This window comes from Stegastes partitus, unplaced genomic scaffold (genome assembly GCF_000690725.1).
Source record: "Stegastes partitus isolate 25-593 unplaced genomic scaffold, Stegastes_partitus-1.0.2 Scaffold208, whole genome shotgun sequence".
Lineage (NCBI taxonomy): Eukaryota > Metazoa > Chordata > Actinopteri > Pomacentridae > Stegastes > Stegastes partitus.
This window is the reverse complement of record NW_007577939.1, coordinates 382,652-401,014: the sequence shown is the minus strand read 5'-3', so window position 1 is coordinate 401,014 and position 18,363 is coordinate 382,652. Positions and strand designations below refer to the sequence as shown.

At 40.6% G+C, this 18,363-nt stretch overlaps 1 protein-coding gene across 1 annotated transcript; it reads left to right on the top strand.

The window, feature by feature from the left end:
- The first annotated feature begins 310 nt into the window (after positions 1-310).
- On the top strand, positions 311-17,934 carry igsf8 (immunoglobulin superfamily, member 8). The gene is made up of 8 exons (XM_008280739.1): positions 311-398; positions 561-720; positions 4,706-5,086; positions 6,409-6,870; positions 9,412-9,590; positions 9,904-10,156; positions 11,922-12,368; positions 15,175-17,934. Exons 2-8 carry the CDS (start codon positions 666-668, stop codon positions 15,303-15,305), a joined length of 1,908 nt encoding a protein of 635 aa, XP_008278961.1. The 5' UTR covers positions 311-398; positions 561-665; the 3' UTR covers positions 15,306-17,934.
- The last annotated feature ends 429 nt before the right edge of the window (positions 17,935-18,363 follow it).

The window sequence follows — 18,363 nt, the reverse complement described above, 5'->3', positions numbered from 1 at the left end:
CCACCTGTTCGGGCCTCAGGTCTGGCTGCATGTGTGTCCCTCTGGCGCCCTCCTGCGGTTCTACATCACCTCACCGTCTTTTCCAACACTCTCTATTATCATTGGTTCAAAATGTCACCGTCGCTGTCTTGACCAATGGCACCAGTTTTTTTTGTTTTTTTTCACAAAGCTTGTTTTGCATGCATGCTCCTCCCTTTTCATCTCACACACACACACACACACACACACACACACACACACACACACACACACATACATCCCAACCCCCTGTGATGCCAGCAGCCGCTCCACGGTTGCACCGGACGGCGTGTTTCTCGAGGCGCTATGATCTAAAAAGCGAACCGACATATTGTGGAGCAGCGGTAGCGCCGATGGAGACGCGACGGTGCACGAAGAAGGTGATTGAATCTGCAGCTTTGCAATATTTATTCTAAAATGCATTCGACTCGTAGTTAGCTGATGTCGCTAACTCTCCTGACTGTAATCTCTGTTTGCCTCTGCTACATTGTTGTATGTTAACATTTTGCTTTTCCTCCATTAAAAAACAAAAAACCAAACAGAAATAATCCGGGCGCAGTTGGTCTCTCCGCGGCGGTACGAAATATGATCGGCAGTAAACAGAGAAATCTGACTCAACGTAATCCATCTGGACATCAGGGGGGAAGATGAGGACCATGATGGCTTCGATGAAAACAGTACTATTCGTATTTTTGCACGGGGGTGAGTTTATCCACGTCGTACCTGTTCTCTGTGCGCACAGCCGCCATCTGCCACATGGAGATGCATTTGCATGATTGTTAGCAACCACATTATTCATTTGCAGGTAGCTTGACTTTAGTGATGCAATCTGCAGTCTTTTCGTTATTATGCAGGATTTGCTGAATCTGTGGGACAGCTCTCAGTATATTTGTCACAATCCTGTGGCCTGCAAATCATTTGTTACAATTTAAATGTTGAAATAGCTGATGAAATAGTCCACTGTCTAAGAAAAAACACTTACTGGATGTACAGGTGGTTATTTTCTTTACTGGTTTGGTTTCCAGGAAGTCATAAAAACAAATATTTGCATCACTTGGTTTTTGAAACAAGATTTACGTAATTGTAAAAATCCTAGTTGTTCTATGGCACTGACAGTTTTTTTTAAAATCTCTTAATATATTTCACTCTCATTAATGTCAGTTTTTTATGGTTTGACTATGGTCATCTTCATGCTTTTACAACTTGTTTTATGCCTTAAAAGTTTCTTACTGTCATCTTTTCATCAGCTAAGATTGAGATGTCAATGTATTTGCAGATTTAATTGACATAACATAACCCAACAAATCCAAGATACTGAAAAGTAAGCGTAATATTTCGGGCTAAAACATGACACGAGAGCCAGCTATGCAGAAGCAGATGAAGGCAATAAAGCACACAGCTGCATTTAAGTATTTCTGCATTAGTCTTCTTTTTAACTTTGTGCCTTTAAACTTTTGAACTCATACTTTACCAGTGTAGTTTGACCAAACAGTTTGGACAGAAAGAGATAGAGAGAGAATGCATGTGGTTGACAGCTTATACATTCCTGCTCACAGTAATAATAATAATAATAGTAATAATAGTAATAATAGTATTAATAATATTAATGAGCCTGGCCTCTTTGGAGCAGGATAGTATCAGTCAGAGTTCTCTGGTCCAACATGCATCTCTTTGTGGGTCCTGGTTAGAAAATGAGGGCCCCCCCCCTTGTTGCACCGAGTCTAATCCAGACAGTGACGAGCATTGTGACTAGCCGTGGTGTCCCCCAGCCCTATCAGTCCGAGCCCAATGTTAATTAGGACTTGATCCGCTTAAGCCTCCCACTCGTCTCCCATGTCATTATCTATGGGCGTGTTTTTTATTGGGCCATGCTTTGCCTGTGAGAAAGCTCCAGTTGTGTCTTTAGGACTCACACACACATACACACACACCGAGGCAGGGAGTGTCACTTGTCTAGTATTTCGAGTTGTTCAGGTACTTTTCAGGTAGTTTTACTGACGTACTTTGCGTGTTAGTCGATGGTGGTGATCCATTGTTCAGTGTCTGTTATGTGGGCGTGTTTGTTGCTTTTTGCACCACATGAACATTGAAAACATTAAGTATTAAACCAAGGTTTATCGCAGGGCTACACTTAGAGACAGACAACCAAGCACACTCACATTCACACCTACAGACAATTTTAGAATCATCAATTAACCTCAACATGTTTTTGGACCTTGTGGGAGGAAGCCGGAGAACCTGGAGAGAACCCACGCTGCACTGTGAGAACATGCAAACTCCACACAGAAAGATCCCGGTGTCCTCACCAGGATGTGAACCGGCGACCTTCTTGCTGCGAGGTGCTCATCGCTGAGCCACCTTGTAGCCCAATATTGAAGATGCATGTAATAATTTAAAAAAATATATTTCTTCCCTACAATATAGAATAAGTTTATTTAGAAGATCAGCTCTCTGACTTCATGCAGATGGCCACATGAACTACTAAATGTTAAGAATTTTATGATGGAGATGATATTAGTTTTAGTAAGCTAGTCAGTTTTTTTCTTTTGCTCCGAATTTATCTTATATTTCTAATGTATAGGGCTTTCTTATACTTACACATTTTTTTCAAATTTAGTTTTAGCATTTTTAGAATTTAAAAAAATCTGTTCTTGTTATTGTCATGGTTGCAGTAACAGTTATATTTGCTGATTATTTTCTTAAAAATACAGAAAAATACTCTTTACACTTTATAATTTCAGCATTTCATCCAACTGCAAGCTGTTTTAATTGTTTATTTTTTTTGACCAACAGAAACCCCCCGAAAATAGTCAGTTTAATAAGCAGTGTACTAAATAGAATTAAATCTTCATCCATAAATTTCATCTTAGATTTTGCTTCTTTATTTATAAGAGGAAGCAGAGCAGAGCTGACTTTCATTATCTTTTTAAAATCAGACCTGTTTCTTTTTACAAAGTCAGTATCGACATGTAACTACGCTAAACCTGAGAGAATAAGGTAGTCATGGCGTGAGAAGTTTCAGTTCCTGGGTCAGAAGACATTTTCAGTACTGAAATAATCCAGATTGATCTGAGCCTGTGACTATTTCAGAAAGATTTCAGGAGAAGATTGTGTTATGAAGGCAGACAGTGCGACTGTGAAATATTGTGATGTTGGGACCTGGAAGCTGGCTGCTCTCAGCCTTAAGGCTCTCACACTGATTATTTTCTATCATAAACAGAACACTGAATATCTGCCACGTTGCCAGGCTTCCATTAAACAGTGAGACAATGAGGATAGAGTTTATTTTCCCTTTTGGACTCAGAAAAGTGTTTTCACCAAGTTTCTGTGTGATTTGCAGTGAAAAGATATCAGGGTTAGCTCATTTCATTACTATGTGCTCAGTGGCCTTTGGCTTTGACTGCATTTGCAACAATAACATCTTTTTTCTAAATATAATACAATTGCTCACATTAATTCCTTGAACTGTTTCATGGAAAACTACCAACTACCTCCTTTTAATGGCAAAAGGTAGGAACTGTTCTGTTTTGCAAAACATCACATGTCTGTTACTGTGTTTGGGAATAAGATGTTACTGTTGAGTTGCTTCAATGTATATGTGCGATTGTTGGACTAATGGAAGTACTTAGGTTTCATTGTCCAAGAAAAGTTCCATACATGACCAAGTTTGAACTTCTGAGTTGCTTAGCTTGCTGCTTTATTGTGTCTGAAAGAACACATTTCAGTTTTAGGTTGTTTGCAATTTGAAGACATCACCTTAGGCTTTAAGAAATTCTAATGGCCATTTATTCATTAGTTCAGACATTTTATAGACCAAACAATTAGCCATGGAGTGAATGTGCACACTTATCGCAAGGTTGGTGGCTCAGTTCCTGGCCCCCTCAACACTCTGAAGTGTCTTTGGGCAAACATACTGAAATGAATGAAAAATACTTTATTCATCCCAGAAGGGAAATTGAACCTCGAGTTATTCCTGATGACAGGCGAGCACCTTGCATGGCAGCTCAGCCACCATTAGTCTGTGTTTATAGTTGGCCCCCAACAAAAGTCCATTCATCCATTATCTATACACCACTTAATCCTAACTAGGGTCATGGGGGGCTGGAGTCTATCCCAGCTGACTTAGGGTGAAGGCAGGGGACACCCTGGACAGGTCACCAGTCTATCACAGGGCCACACTTAGAGACAGACAACCAAGCACACTCACATTCACACCTACGGACAATTTAGAATCACCAATTAACCTCAACATGTTCTTGGACTGTGGGAGGAAGCCGGAGAACCTGGAGAGAACCCACGCTGTATGGGTAGAACATGCAGGCTCCACACAGAAAGATTCCAGTGTCCTCACAGGGATGTGAACCGGCAACCTTCTTGCTGCGAGGCAAGAAGGTAATTACAGAATTAGATTACTGACATGATTGTATTTCATTCATTAAACATGTCATTGTATTCTGAGAAAGCTGGCCCAGAGCCCCAGCCCTGGTTTTTTTTTCCTCCACAGCTATTTAGTGCATTGATTCCCTGTTAGCCAGTCATCAGCTCAGGATATTGATCGGTGAGTCCATGTACTAAACATGCTGCGAGGCAAGACTGTCAGAAATTGACATTGTTGTTGTTTCCATGCTTTCCCACTCAGCACATCTTTCACGTTCCTGCTGTCTCTGCTTATTTTTTGTTTTTACAGTGCTCCAGTATGCTCTGTGCCGCTATGTAACTCTTCCTGTCGGACCCCTCTACCGTGTTGCTGGGTTCCCCCTCTCCCTTCCCTGCAGTGTATCAGGATACGAAGGCCCACGTACACAGGACTTTGAGTGGTTCCTGTACAGGGATGATGCAGGTGGAAGGCAGATGGGAGTGGTGTCCACCAGGGACAAGGGGTTCCCATATGCCCCGTTCCAGGTCCGGGTGAGGAATGGGGAGGTGAGGGTGGAGAGGGACTCAGGAGACAAAGTCAGACTAATGGTCCAGAGGCTTCGGGCTGAAGACCAGGGAAAGTATGAGTGCTACACACCCAGCACGGACAGCACCTACCAGGGGAATTACAGCGACCTAGTGACTGTCAAAGGTAAGACAGGAGTTTGTTTTAAGTTTTATAGGCATAGGATTGGATAATACAATCAGTATACTGATTGTCAACAAATCACATGAAAAGACGAAGAGGCTGGGCATTGTAGTTGTTAGCAAACATTACTTGAACACAACACATACTGAATATGTTTGGTCTATTTCGAGTTGTGACTTTGGTACACTACAAATATTTAGGAGGAATAAGACACATCATACTCTTAAGTCAGATCAATTCAATGTTGGATTTTTATCTTTTCATCACCAGACTTATCTATAAATCAAAAAAAAAGGGCCTCGCTGAGATGAATAAACTCTTGTAGCCATCGATTTAAGCAGTACATAGAACGTATAATATCAACAACTGAACATACAATGAAAATTGATAAAATCAATAAAACACGAAGAGATTATTAGGGATCAGTGACACAAAACAAAGTGCCATTGCAAAAATATGAACGCAAAATCTTTGTACATATATTTTTAAATTCTTAATGTAAAGAAGCAAAATGAATGAAAAAAAAATCGCCCAAATCCCAGGCACTGTTGAGTATGTGAAGCACTTTAAGTACAGCTGCAACACTGGATTGGCTTTAGTGTTTGTTCTACAAACCTTGTGTCAGCAGCTACTGTCAGAAGTTTTCAAATTTTACCCGGCCCTTGTTCCAACCAGATGCTAGTCATAGTTTAGCTGTAATGTATGAAAAACAAGCTCACTGCTGCATTCGGGTTCTGTGATGGTATTTAGCGTACAAGGAGATTGTATCTGTAACTCGACACTGCATCAACCAGATGGATGACATGTTTCATTGATTAATTGTGCTACGTGTTTAACTTGGTGCACGGCAACATTCTGCATTCAAAGCTATTATTTAAACTCACCATCTGGAGTTTGTAATCTGCCTATTCCTTTCTGTTTCTCTTTTCTGTCTATGAACTTGATACTTGTACGCTGAGATCCATCTGCCAAAGCTGTCCAAAATATTTAGGCAATCGTCCGTCATCCATATGGTTACCAATTCTGTTTCTGTTAATCCTCTCCTTTGTTTGCTACTTAGTTTATGTTAGAAGGATGCTGGGTGTTAGATTTGCAGCTGAGTATTGTCATAGCTTGCTAATCGCTTCTTTCTACAGCCAAGGGCGGTAAAAGGCTCGTGGGTCTCTCTCAGCAGTGTCATTTTATTATTTGCTTTAGTGTTCCAAACATATACATCTTAACAGCACACGGGCAAGACAAATTAAATTTGGCATATTTTTTCCTTCCCCCTGCCTCCTGCAGCAGCTCGATCTAATATAATTGTCTGTCTATGTCTCTGTGCACAGTGATCCCTGACACGCTCCAGATCAGTTACTCCCGAGCACTCACCGGCCAGCCCCTGCCGGAGGGGGCTGAATTAACCCTGACGTGCTCCGCCAGCATCCAATCAGAGCAGCTCACCCATCTGTCCATCACATTTGGGAAGCGTGATGGTGGAGACGGGTCGGCGGGGGGACCCGGAGGGGAGGTCAGCACCATCAGAGAGATTATCTCCATTGACAAGCTCCTCGGGGTCGTGCCCGGACGTTTCTACAAGAAGCGCTACGATGATGGAGAGATCACGCTGGAAAAGAGGAACGGGGAGGGCGGGCAGGGCGTGTACGTGATGAGGATGAGGGCGGTGCAGCCCGACGACACCGGCTCATATTTCTGTGAGGCCTCACAGTGGATTTTGGATCCTGATCGATCGTGGCAGAAGATTGCACAGAGAACGCTGGATATTGGCAACCTGACTGTTCAGCAACTAGGTCAGTGTAACTATGAAACTGTGGCTAAGCTGTGATGGCATGTGGCAAGTTCCAAGGTCACACCAAGCACATTGTACAATGGTAGATGATGATGTTAGTAATGAAACCTTTCAGCAGGTAGTACAGTTTTGAAAAAGTCAACCTGATTGGCTAAAGATGATATAAAATAAATGACGGAATCAATCTGATAGAATAACAGCCAAACATTAGAAGTTTGGTTTCTACTTGTCAGTACAAGGCTCTGTATTGTTTCTCTGATGTTGCCAAGGCAGCAGTGTCAGTCGGCCTGGACTTGTAGATCTGCTGAGTGTCTTGGAATCCATCCAGATTTCAGGCTGTGAATGTTTGAGTGACTTAACTGCTTCAATGTCTAGTTTGCTGGCTGACCAGTTTTCTGACTAGATGAATGGTGCCTGATTAAATAGCTGAGTTCACATTTGTATTCAGCTTGTTGCCTTGTTTGTTAGCTGTTTGTTGACAGCAAGTGTTGCAGTTTTTGTCTGATTAGTTGTTTGGATATCTAGGTGGCGCCTGTTTAACTGTTTGCTCTCTGGCTGCATAGATTGCTTTATTATCTTACTATTAGTGATGCAACTAAAGACTATTTTCATTCTTTGCCAATATTTTCCTGTGATAAAATCTCATGACAGTATTATTTGAATGCCTTGTTTGCTGTAAAATCCAATAATTTTCACCATTTCTCCATACGTCAAGACCTGCCAAAAAACTGCCAGTTCTCACATTTGAGATCTTCTTTTTCCAATTTCTTCCCCATTTTTTTAAAATTGCACTTTGGCTTACCAGTTCATTTTCTGTCAATCAGGACCCTTAGCTGTCAGACAACCTGACTGACTGCTAAATGCTCAGCCCTCCTGTTGATTATCCAGCTGGATTTGAAAGGTCAATAACAGGCTGGCTGGGCTACTGGATAGCCTTGATGCTCTCTTCAATTTAAATTTCAAAGCGCTTGTGCAGGTCGAAAGGGTTAAGTAATATTTTCTCCTACTCCAGCCTTTTGTAGCTCGGAAAGGAAATGGTGATCATTCTGTCAGACTGATGTGTCCATTCCAGTACTGCTGTGCTTAGCAATCCTTTCTCAAAGACTTGTTTAATCTAGCAGAATGAGAAGTGCTCTGTGTAGACAGCATACTCAATATATTTGCTCAGAGGACAATGCTATGAATATATTACTGCCCCTTTAACTTTTGATATAGGTTTTAGTATAAATTTTGTATCCTGATTGAGCTTAAAATTCTGAGTTGGTTTTAAACAATCAACCTTTGATCTTGCACAAATGCTTTTTATGCCTTTTTATAATTAATTTGTTGCTGAGGAGAGGTATGGACAGCCACACAGTTAAAAACTATTTGGGTTATTTTTTTTTTTTCTTGTGAAACAAAACTGCAGCTGAAAGGGAGGCACTTGAGCTTATCAATGCACACATTGTCTTTTTACAGACACTCACTGACAAGCACTAGTTAGTTCCATGTTTTGTGGCCCCAGTTGTCTGACTAATGCAATGGTCTGACGTGTCTCCTTTTGTTTAAATACATAATGTGTCTATTATCAAGAAGCATCTGTGTTTAGATAAGTGCTGTGGTTAGATGAGGCTGTGTGTACACAATGGACTATAACTATTATAGTCCATTGTGTCCATATGATAAATAATATTATGCACAGAGATAATAAAAACATTTTACGTTTATTTAAGCTACACATACTGACTTGTGCTGAGTTTTTATAATTTGATATTTCATTTTAACTGAAAATCACAAACTAAATGTATTTACATGCATTTATGTGCCAGCTTGTAGACTGAAGTTCTATTTATACATACGGTATAATTATGTTGTCAGTTCATGCATTTCTCTGCTGTTGAGTGCATTGCTAAAATTAGAGCAGAAGAAATGTGATTGTGGTATCTTGCAACAGGTGGATTGGTTTATGTATAAGTCTACTGTACATATATACTGTAGACTTTGTTTTGAACAGAACTCCTTGTTTAACTGCATGTGAGAGCTGATGATTGATTGCTGTTTGCAATAGATACTAATGATTTCTGTCTAATGATATTTATTGAGAAGCCTGAATTTGTGTGAAAAAACAAAGATTAAAAAAAAGTTTGGCACTTTGTGTCACAAAAATAGGTATTTTTTTCTCTCTTTCAAATCCCTTTAATCATCACACAATCCGTGAGATTTATTTGACTGATCTAAAAAAAAAAATCCATAGCACAGTATACAAAATAATCTCATTATGATCAATGATCTCTTACAGTGTTACTTTTTGTTGTATACTGTTAGCGCTGTGCTTGCTTGATTTTTACTTTCTACTTAGCGTGCGAATGCTTTTTGTTGTGCATTGTTCCAGAGAAACCACTCTAGCTTTCTTCCTTTTCCAGCCACAGAGAAGTGGTATCTCACTTCCTGCAAAGATGCTCACTGTCACAGTCTAAGTGCTTGTTTGCGGCCTTCCCCCGGACAAATTTCTGGTGCTTAAATTTTTATTAAGCTCTCTCCATCTGTCTCTCCCTCTCTCCAGCCGAGTCTCTGAGTGTGACATCTTCGCCCAAAGGGGAGGTGACCCTGCAGGTTGGCTCTCCTCTCATCCTGACCTGTGAGGTGCTTGGGCTTCCGTCTGAAGTGAATTCAGGTCTCCTGGTTCAGTGGATGAAAAGGGGATCTGTCAGCAGCGATGTAGTCGGGACCGGAGGAGTGGAGGTACAGTCATTTTCAATGGTTTATTGTTTGCCTGTTGCAGCTTAGTGTGTTTGCTTTGTATACAGTGTGATAAAACAGAGATTAAATGTTTAATTTACAAGTAACTAGTAGTGAATCTAACTCTTATTTGCAGATGTAGATACGTAAGTTTTGTGTATTTTTACTTCTGCATGGTGGTTCAGCTGAAGTTCCAGATAGATGTGTAATATTTTGTGCGAAAATGAAAATGTTGGAGAGATAGTTCTGTCAAATAGATTGCCTTTTATGATTTTACAGCCTAATATGTACGATAACAAATGTATTGTATGTTAAGGTTGAAGTAGCCCGGATGAGCCCAGATGGCACCGTGAGCTGGGGGGACGACCTCAGCAGAGCCAGTGGTGGGTCCATGGAGAAAGTGGCAGAGGGGAAGCACTCTCTGAAGCTCTTCTCGGCCCGGCCCTCTGACTCAGGGGTGTATCGGTGTGTGGTGAGCGTGTATGCTGGACGGAGAAACCCCAGCCTGTCTACGCCTGCAACACTCACCCAGAAATCCGAGGGAGTCACTGTCAACCTGAAGACCAAAGGTGAGACTCAAACCCTTTTCCACCAAGAAGAACCAGGTGCTAGTTCGTTGCTGGTGCGAGTGCCAGTTGGTTCAAATCTCGCACCTTCTAAGAACCTGTTTGCTTTTCCATTTGCAAGGAGCCAAGTTAGAGCCACGCCTTGCGTCACTGCATATGTAGTCATTTACCGAACAACACTCACACCATACGGAAGTCCACACAGGGCTCCAGACTAACTTTTTCAGTGGTAGTAATGGTGCAACCAACTCTCATCTGGTCACACCTTCCACCTTGTCAAAGGCAAACCATATGACTTGCTGAACATTTTCTTATCAATAGACACTACAATTTACTGATGTTCCCTGAATGCCCCCACATTGCAGGCTGCAGTAGCTGCTGCTTGGTGGCCACGGTGCGCTCATACAGTTGGCAACAAAAAACGACTTTAAAAAGAGTAAACTAGGACGTTCTAATGTCAGATTTGTCCAAGATGAGTGATTTTTTTCTTGTGCAATCTTTTCTATGAGCGGAAAAAACAGCACACGTAGGTGCACTCCGTTTTTCACAAGAAGTCTGCATTTCTAGGTGTAAATACCGTGTGTACAATCACAAACCTAAAGGAAAACATAAACTAAATACAAAGCCGGTGAGTGTAGACAAAGTGCTTCACACAAGAAATAAAAACAGTAATAATACAATAATGAAAATTGAAAAAGTAGATCAAAATGTATTTAAATTAGGGTTTGGTAAATTCAAATAATTTGTTGATTTTTGTTTTTATACTATGTGAAAAATGCCTACATCTTGAAATGGAGCATCTAGAAATTCTGTACAATTTCTGGATTGCATAGAAAAATATCTAGAAAGCAGTTGTTGACTAATCTAAAGTAATTTTAACCCGTTAGCGACTGGGCTGTAGGGATGGCAGTGTTCACCACTTTGCAGCAGACTGAAACATTGTAGGTGATCATGAAACGTGCACACATTCATTTTTCAACCTGGTTTACCATTGTTTTGTGTCAGTCCATCAGAATTGAGTGTCTTGAGATTTCACACACTCATGTCTCCACAGGGTACTTTGTAATCACTTTAATGATCCTGTAGTTTTTATTTGTTGCTGTCATCTAAGCTAAAGTTAAATTCACGTTGATGTAAGCGTTAAACTCAAAGAACCCTTGTGCCCAAGTTCAGACTCACAGAGCCGCTAGACTCTCAGTCTTCGTCTTTTCGCTGTTGACTACATTGACTGTTCAGGAACTGCTGTATTGTTTTGGTCTGAGAAATGATTTAAAGTTTTGGATTTATTGAGTGTCTTGGTGGCCTGGAGGTCTGGGACATGAGCCATTTGGCTACAGTGTGCTGTGTTGAACTCTGCAACAGTACAGCCAAATTTCTGTTCCAGCTTGACTGATATGTCTCCAGGTTTCTAATAAATTTTCAAAAATATTCAAGGCTCTCCTCAAAATCTTAAATAGATTTATGTTGACGTGTTTTACTTTGTATATTATGAACAATGCTTTTACTGAAATCAAAAGTTTATAAGCTTGTGTGGTTTTCTTCAGTTGTTTCCTTCTTGGGGCAGACTTCCAAATCTCAAATCTGGTTTGATTCTCTTCATGTTAATCTGAAATGCATGTTAGTTAAGCATCGGTTATTTCATTGTTTCGACATTTGAAACGCCTGTTTTACCGCAGACCAAAATCATATGTTTTGTTTTTTTTTACTGTCATATATGTTTACCTTACTTTCTTTGAACTGTCTTTTAAATGTTCACTTTCTTCTGCAGATGTTTTGGTTTCAGCTGTGGCTCAGCTCCCTCCTGGCCCTCTGCTCAAAAAAGGCAGCACGGTCACCTTAATCTGCAACGCCACCGTGAGGACCACAGGCCCCGCCCAGGCTCAGGTGGAGTTCCTGCGGTGGCCAATCCCTGAACCGGTTGTCAAGAAGGCATCTGATGTCATTCCACTCGACCCACCCATTGCCGAAAAACGTACAGTGATAGCCACTATGAATTACAATGGTATTGTAAATATCTATACCAACGGCAGTGAGATCAGCATCGACCGCCTGTCAGCTGTCACCTACAGACTGAGGGTCCACATGGCTACGATGGAGGACCAGGGCATGTACACGTGTAATGCTGAGGCGTGGGGGCAGGACCCACATGGGGTCTGGTACAACACCGGGGCCAAAGCAGAGTCAAACGCAGTGACTGTTTACCTGTATGCTAGAGGTAAGAATCTCCTAGTGGATTTGTTTTTCGTAATAATCACAGACAGAGTTGATAAATGTAAAGGAACTACCTCATTTACTAAGGTGTTTATCTGGGGAAGGTTTCTGCCAAGATCCTTGTCTTCGCACTCCTTCAGTTACAGCCACTCACATCTGGAAGCTTCTTGGTACAGCCGCATCGTTCTGGCTGCTGTTGGGGGTAACGGGGCAAGTGCTACTCCTAAGATTGATTCAGGTTGTTTAAGAATCGAACTGAAGAATCAATGGGGGGATCAAACTGGCAGCCTTTGTTGCCAAGTTGGAGGATAGCCAGTATAAATGTAAAGCATTTACTCATAACCTTGAATGGTCACTACACCTTTTGTGTCAATTGATTCCACCCCAGATCCTTTCCCTGCCCTTCCTAAGCACAGTTCTATGTATTTACATCTTAAATATACACAAAAGCCCTTAATCTCACTTTTTTTTTGCCCCAAGTATCTAAACTTCTGATTTGTGGACAGCGTCAGTTTAATTCTGTGGGATTAGCTGTGGTCCTTCAAACTTTGCTTATGCATTTCTCACTGTAAGTTTTCAATTGAGTTCGTATCAGTATTCTCAAGGCAAACGATGTGATTAAAGCATATCTACAGTGAAGCTAGCGTGGGCATGAACAGGGAGCTTGTTGTGTTGCCAGGGGCATTCCAACAAGAGGAGATTATACACTAATCTCCCTGAATGTGTATCTGCTACTGGGTGAAATGATCTTTACTGGATCTTTGGTGCATTTGTATCATGAGGAATTTTATCCACATCCAGATACAACTAAAATATAATGTGTAATTATTTAAAATATATAAGATATATAAAAGCAGGGCAGTGATATTTCTAGCACTGTGCTCATGATCATCTTGGTCTAAGTACTGGTAGCAAAGTTAGTTGTTGACCTTTTTCCAGTTTGACCTAGCATACTGTGGATCCTAGATAGAGACTCAGTTTGATATACAGTTTAACTGAATCATCAAAGCAAGGTGTCATTTAAAAAAAACATACACTATTTAGCATTTAATTCTCTGAAGTTAGATTATTCAAAAAAAAAAAAAATTAGACCACCCTTGTTTTCTTCAATTTCTTGTTAATTTTAATGCCTGGTACAACTAAAGGTGTATTGCCTGAAGAATACAATGACCATGACAAAAAATTACATTACATCATACTTTATGTCCTATTTCACATGCTTAAGCGTCATTGTATTGTCAGGGTATAGAAGAAGCCATCTCATGTCATAAGCAGCACTGCACATGCAAAGGCCTAGAGTGATTTCCTGCTTACATTCAAGCCGTAGTACAACTCAGAAGTTGTCAGCTCTCACATAATGCCTAAAACTAAAGAATTATGTGAAGTCACACAGGGCACAGAAGAAGCCCTTCATCAACAAAAGGCAGAGGAAAGCCTGGTTACTCTTTGATGGAGATCACAAGGATTGGACTGTTGATTGGCTACGTTCTCTTCAGTGATGAATCCAATTTCCAGTTAAAGCCTGGCTGGAGAACCAGAACATTCAAACCATGCCTTGGCCTCCTCAATCACCAGATCTAAATCCAACTGAAAACCTGTGGAAAATCATCAAACACAAAATGGTAGAACCATAAGCCCAAAAACAAAGCAATTTTGTTTGAATTTGTGCAACAGGAATGGGCTGCTGTGACAGCAGAACAATGTCAGAAGCTGGTGGAGAGCATGCCAAGATGCATGGCTGCAGTCATCAAGAGCAATGGTTATTTAATCAAGTACTAACTCCTGTGTGTATCATGTGACTAAAACAGACAGAAAAGAAAACATGAAATGCCTAAAAGCACTGTTTTTGGCAGTACAATGCCGTAACTATTGATGTAAGAACTCAGGTGATTTTGGTTATTATCAAGAAAACCATGGAAAATGGCTGGATACCAGCTCTTAAACTCTATGAGCTGTTGTTGTTGTTGTTATCATTATATTTGTCCAAACAAATGTACCTTTAGTTGTACCAGGCATTGAAATGAACAAGAAATTGAAGAAAACCAGGGTGGTCTAATCATTTTGTCCATGACTGTATACTGGGCATACTGATTAAAAACTCAAGACGGGGCGCCGCCTGCTGTATTTTCTCCATTTAATCTCCTGATTCCCAAAACCCGCTGGCTGGATTAAAAGGGACTTTATCAGTTTAAAAAATTGCAAAGATTGCATAATTTATCAGAGCTAGAAACTGTAAAAACAGAAAGAATCATTGGATTTTGAACTTTCCAACAGTCCTTGATCTACTCATCTGTTTTTGTTAGATAACCAGTCTAAGTTTAAACACGTGATATTTGATCAAAATCATTATATTTCTCATGTCTGATTTAAAAATTTGCCAAAAATACCCTAAAAAACTCAGCTGTGACCAACAATCACATAAAAATTCAGGGGCTTTTCGGCTGAACTGCAGGCTGTATTTACACAAAGCAGACAGGACACTAGTATGGAGACAAATTGAAAATGTAAGAAGTAAAATATCTATAGTATTTAGAGGCAGCATTTTTTCAACGTTGGTGACACCTGTGGACACATATTATTTTATCATTTATCGAAGAGAGCTGTTTTTTATGATTTATTTATTTAATTATTTATTCAGTTCTTTGGTTCTCTCTTATTGCTGTGCTGTTTTCCATAAAATGCAGGACTTTATATTGCAGTGAAAATGATTTAAAAAAAAGATATTGTTTGTTTTCAGTAGCTCTGCAGTCTTAACAAAAATGCTACTTTATATTGCTAAATGGTTCTTTTTATTTTCCTATTTCCCTCAGCTGCTGACCTCCTTCTCATCCCTCTGGTGATCGGAGTCTCATCTGCCTTGTTTGTAGGCATTGTCATCATCGCAACGGTGACCTGTTGCTTCATGAAACGGCTGGCAAGGCAGCGTGCTCACCAGAAATAAGTCTCCACTGTTGCCTGCTGTCTGAAATCCGATTGTTCATGAAGTAGCATGAAGAGGTGATGCACACATCACAATGGAAAAAAATGGCCCACAAGATAACTTCAGCACAAAATGAAGTAAAAAGAAAAAAAAAAAAGACTTTGTCACCTTGATAGTTGATTGTCTGTGTTTTGACCTACCTGTTTAACAATCAATGCCAAAAAAAATCTGTTTTATATTCTCATATTTTTATATTCAAACCTTCTCTGGACACAACATATTTTTGTGATTGCGGCATTGTGCACCAATAGACATAGGAGCATGGATTTTTGAGGCCTACATCCAATGATTCCTCTTCACGCTTTAATTGGGAAAAGATTATTTCTTTTGGTTCCTGTTTCCATTTTAGCCTAAACCATGTTTTTAGTGACCTCCTTATCCCAGCTTATTATCGTTTCAAATGGAAAAGGGTCAAAATCCTCAGGCAAACAAGGTCGAAAGTAAAGAGGGCACAGCAGGTTTGTTTTGAGTCTCTTGGATGTGAGGAAAATGTGTGTACAAATCTTGTTTTTATATAACCAACTGTCCTCTGAGAAGTCATGGCGTGGTTGTTACAATGTGATGCTGTGAATGCTCCTCGGTGTCAGATGGTTTATATGATGCTGGATATGTAGGTCATTCTGCATTGACTGATGGTGCAAGTTTCCAGCAAGCAAAGAACATTCTGTGTTTTTACAAATTATTGATGGTGTTCCAGTTGTTCCTTTTTCAGACTGCATGTTTTTTCCCCCCTTTTTCTTTTGAATATAAAGACCAACTATGTCCAAATATATGTGCATGGTTAAGGCACTACCACTGACAGTCACATGAATGCTGATGGGAGCAGTTCAGCCTCCAGAAACTTAATATGACCAGGAACGTTCCACCGCCTGCAGTCCGGCACCACTCTGCATGTAAACAATGTCTCTGTCTGTTACTTAATAAGGAAGCCGCTGGCAAGGGACTTTCTGATACAGACCAATTGAGTACCGATTCCAGTTTCAAGCATTCTTCGCCTGTGATGCTTCAGGTTTAAGAGTTTTCTATACAGATTTATAGATTTGACAGTGAAAATGGAAGAGATACCCAATATGCACTGAGCTGAAATATGTAAATACTCTATGGAGTTTAGCTGTTTATTTTCTTAATGTAGGTACAACTGTGCTGTAGCACCGTGTTTCTTTGGCAAGCACCTGTGTTTAACATTCTGCAGCAGTCTGTTCTACTCTTTTGAAGCGCTTGGACAAAAACGGGACCGGGACCAAAGCCCCCTTGGTATCCTTTTACTTGATTTTCTTCCAGCTGAAAAGTCATTTCTTTGCTTTTTCTCTTTCTTATTTTGGGGGGGATTAATCGTTGCTAAGCTCTTGTCAAGTGAGTGAGATAGAAAAAAAGTACTGTGAAAAAGAATTCCCTGTTTGTTACACAGGAAAGCTGTTGTGTTGTTTCATGCTGTTTAGGATTCTTGTCCCCAAGGTGAGAATTTCCTGAGGAGTGCAGTCGTATGACCAGACAGTTTAGTGGAGCCTCGCTATCGTCATAGTTATCATGTGGTTTCAGGCCACACATTTTTGCTGCCAAGACTTATTATGTCTATAGCTCCTGCTGCTAGCCCACAGAAATCTGTTGGACAGATTTACTGTGTCTGCGCACTTAAAATGGGTGAAATCCATCCTCCTCTTCCTGTTGAAAGTAACACTTAAGAAAAGTTTGGTCTTGCAAGCAGGCCGCATCGTGCCATCATTTAAGGCTTGATGCATGTTCGCGGAAAGGAGGAGGAAAGCCAAATTTGTCGTTATCGCGCTCCTCACTCTCTCATTGAAACGATCTCAGCTCAGTTTCTCTCACTTGTCTAAATTTGTTTGCACTGAGCTGTACTTTACCGTCTCAGTTTATCTTTACTCTCTGTCTGCCTCTGTTGGAGTGGCTCTAAAGCTCCTCCCTAACCTGTGCTCCCTAAACCCTGATTATAAATGTTGTTCATGAAAATTAGGGAATAAAATCACAGCTCTGCTTGCTTCCTGAGCCACTTTGTTCCAGATCAACTACTCAAAGCTGATTTGTTCCCCCACATACCCACCTACCGCACGATTACACTCGCGCACATACACGAATGCACGTGCGCAGCACAGCAGCAGCAACAGCACAGCAGCAGTAGGACAGTGCTGGCTGGATGGCTGGTGTTTTAGATGGAAGTAAATATCTGCGTGTTCATCTCTAATCCCTGTTTATGGCTGCAGTGTGTCCTGCTGTCCTTCCCCCACCCCCACCCCCGTGTGTTACAGCAGCAGTGTGGCTCACACTCGATTCATTTCAATCTCTTCCCTGAGAATTACTGCCAGCTGTAAACAGTGTTGCACGTAGTGTGCAAAGTACGAGAACTGCTGTTTAAGTTGTGTTTTTGTTTGAAGATGTATTAAACCCTTTTCATGAAGGTGTCATGTTCTGTTTGGATTGTTCACTCATGCTTTAATACCACTGTTCCCGAATGCATCTTACTGCCATGTGAAATATATATAAAGACAGGTTATAGCTCAGTTTGTTTCTTATGGTGCTTTGGCAAACCTGCCAGTTGATAAAACCAATAAACCACTCTGGATTTATAATGTCACTTTGCCTATTTTATTCCTTTATTTTCAGCTGCTTTGTCAAAAGTCTGTTTTCAGCAGAAAATGCTGGAAACGTTCATTATCGGAGGCCTCTGGAGACATCTGGGGTATTGCAGGACATTCTGCGGGGAGGAAAATAATCCAATCTGTCTGACAAAGTGCTCATGAGCCAGTTGAGCATATTTTCCATCTACAGAACGAAAAACCAAAAGATTTCTTGTGGTTGCTGCAGTTTCCGTGTTAGAAGCAGGAAAACTGAGGCTTATATTTCAGCTCAAGTTACTGTAAGCCTTTTGTGATGCACAACTTTAAACAGTTGTTTTAAGGTTTACGTATGGTTGACAAAAGCTAGATTTTTATTGGTCAGTCTCTGTAAAATATATTTTGCAGAATTTGCACTGGGTAAGAAATTCTTCATAAAACAACAAAAA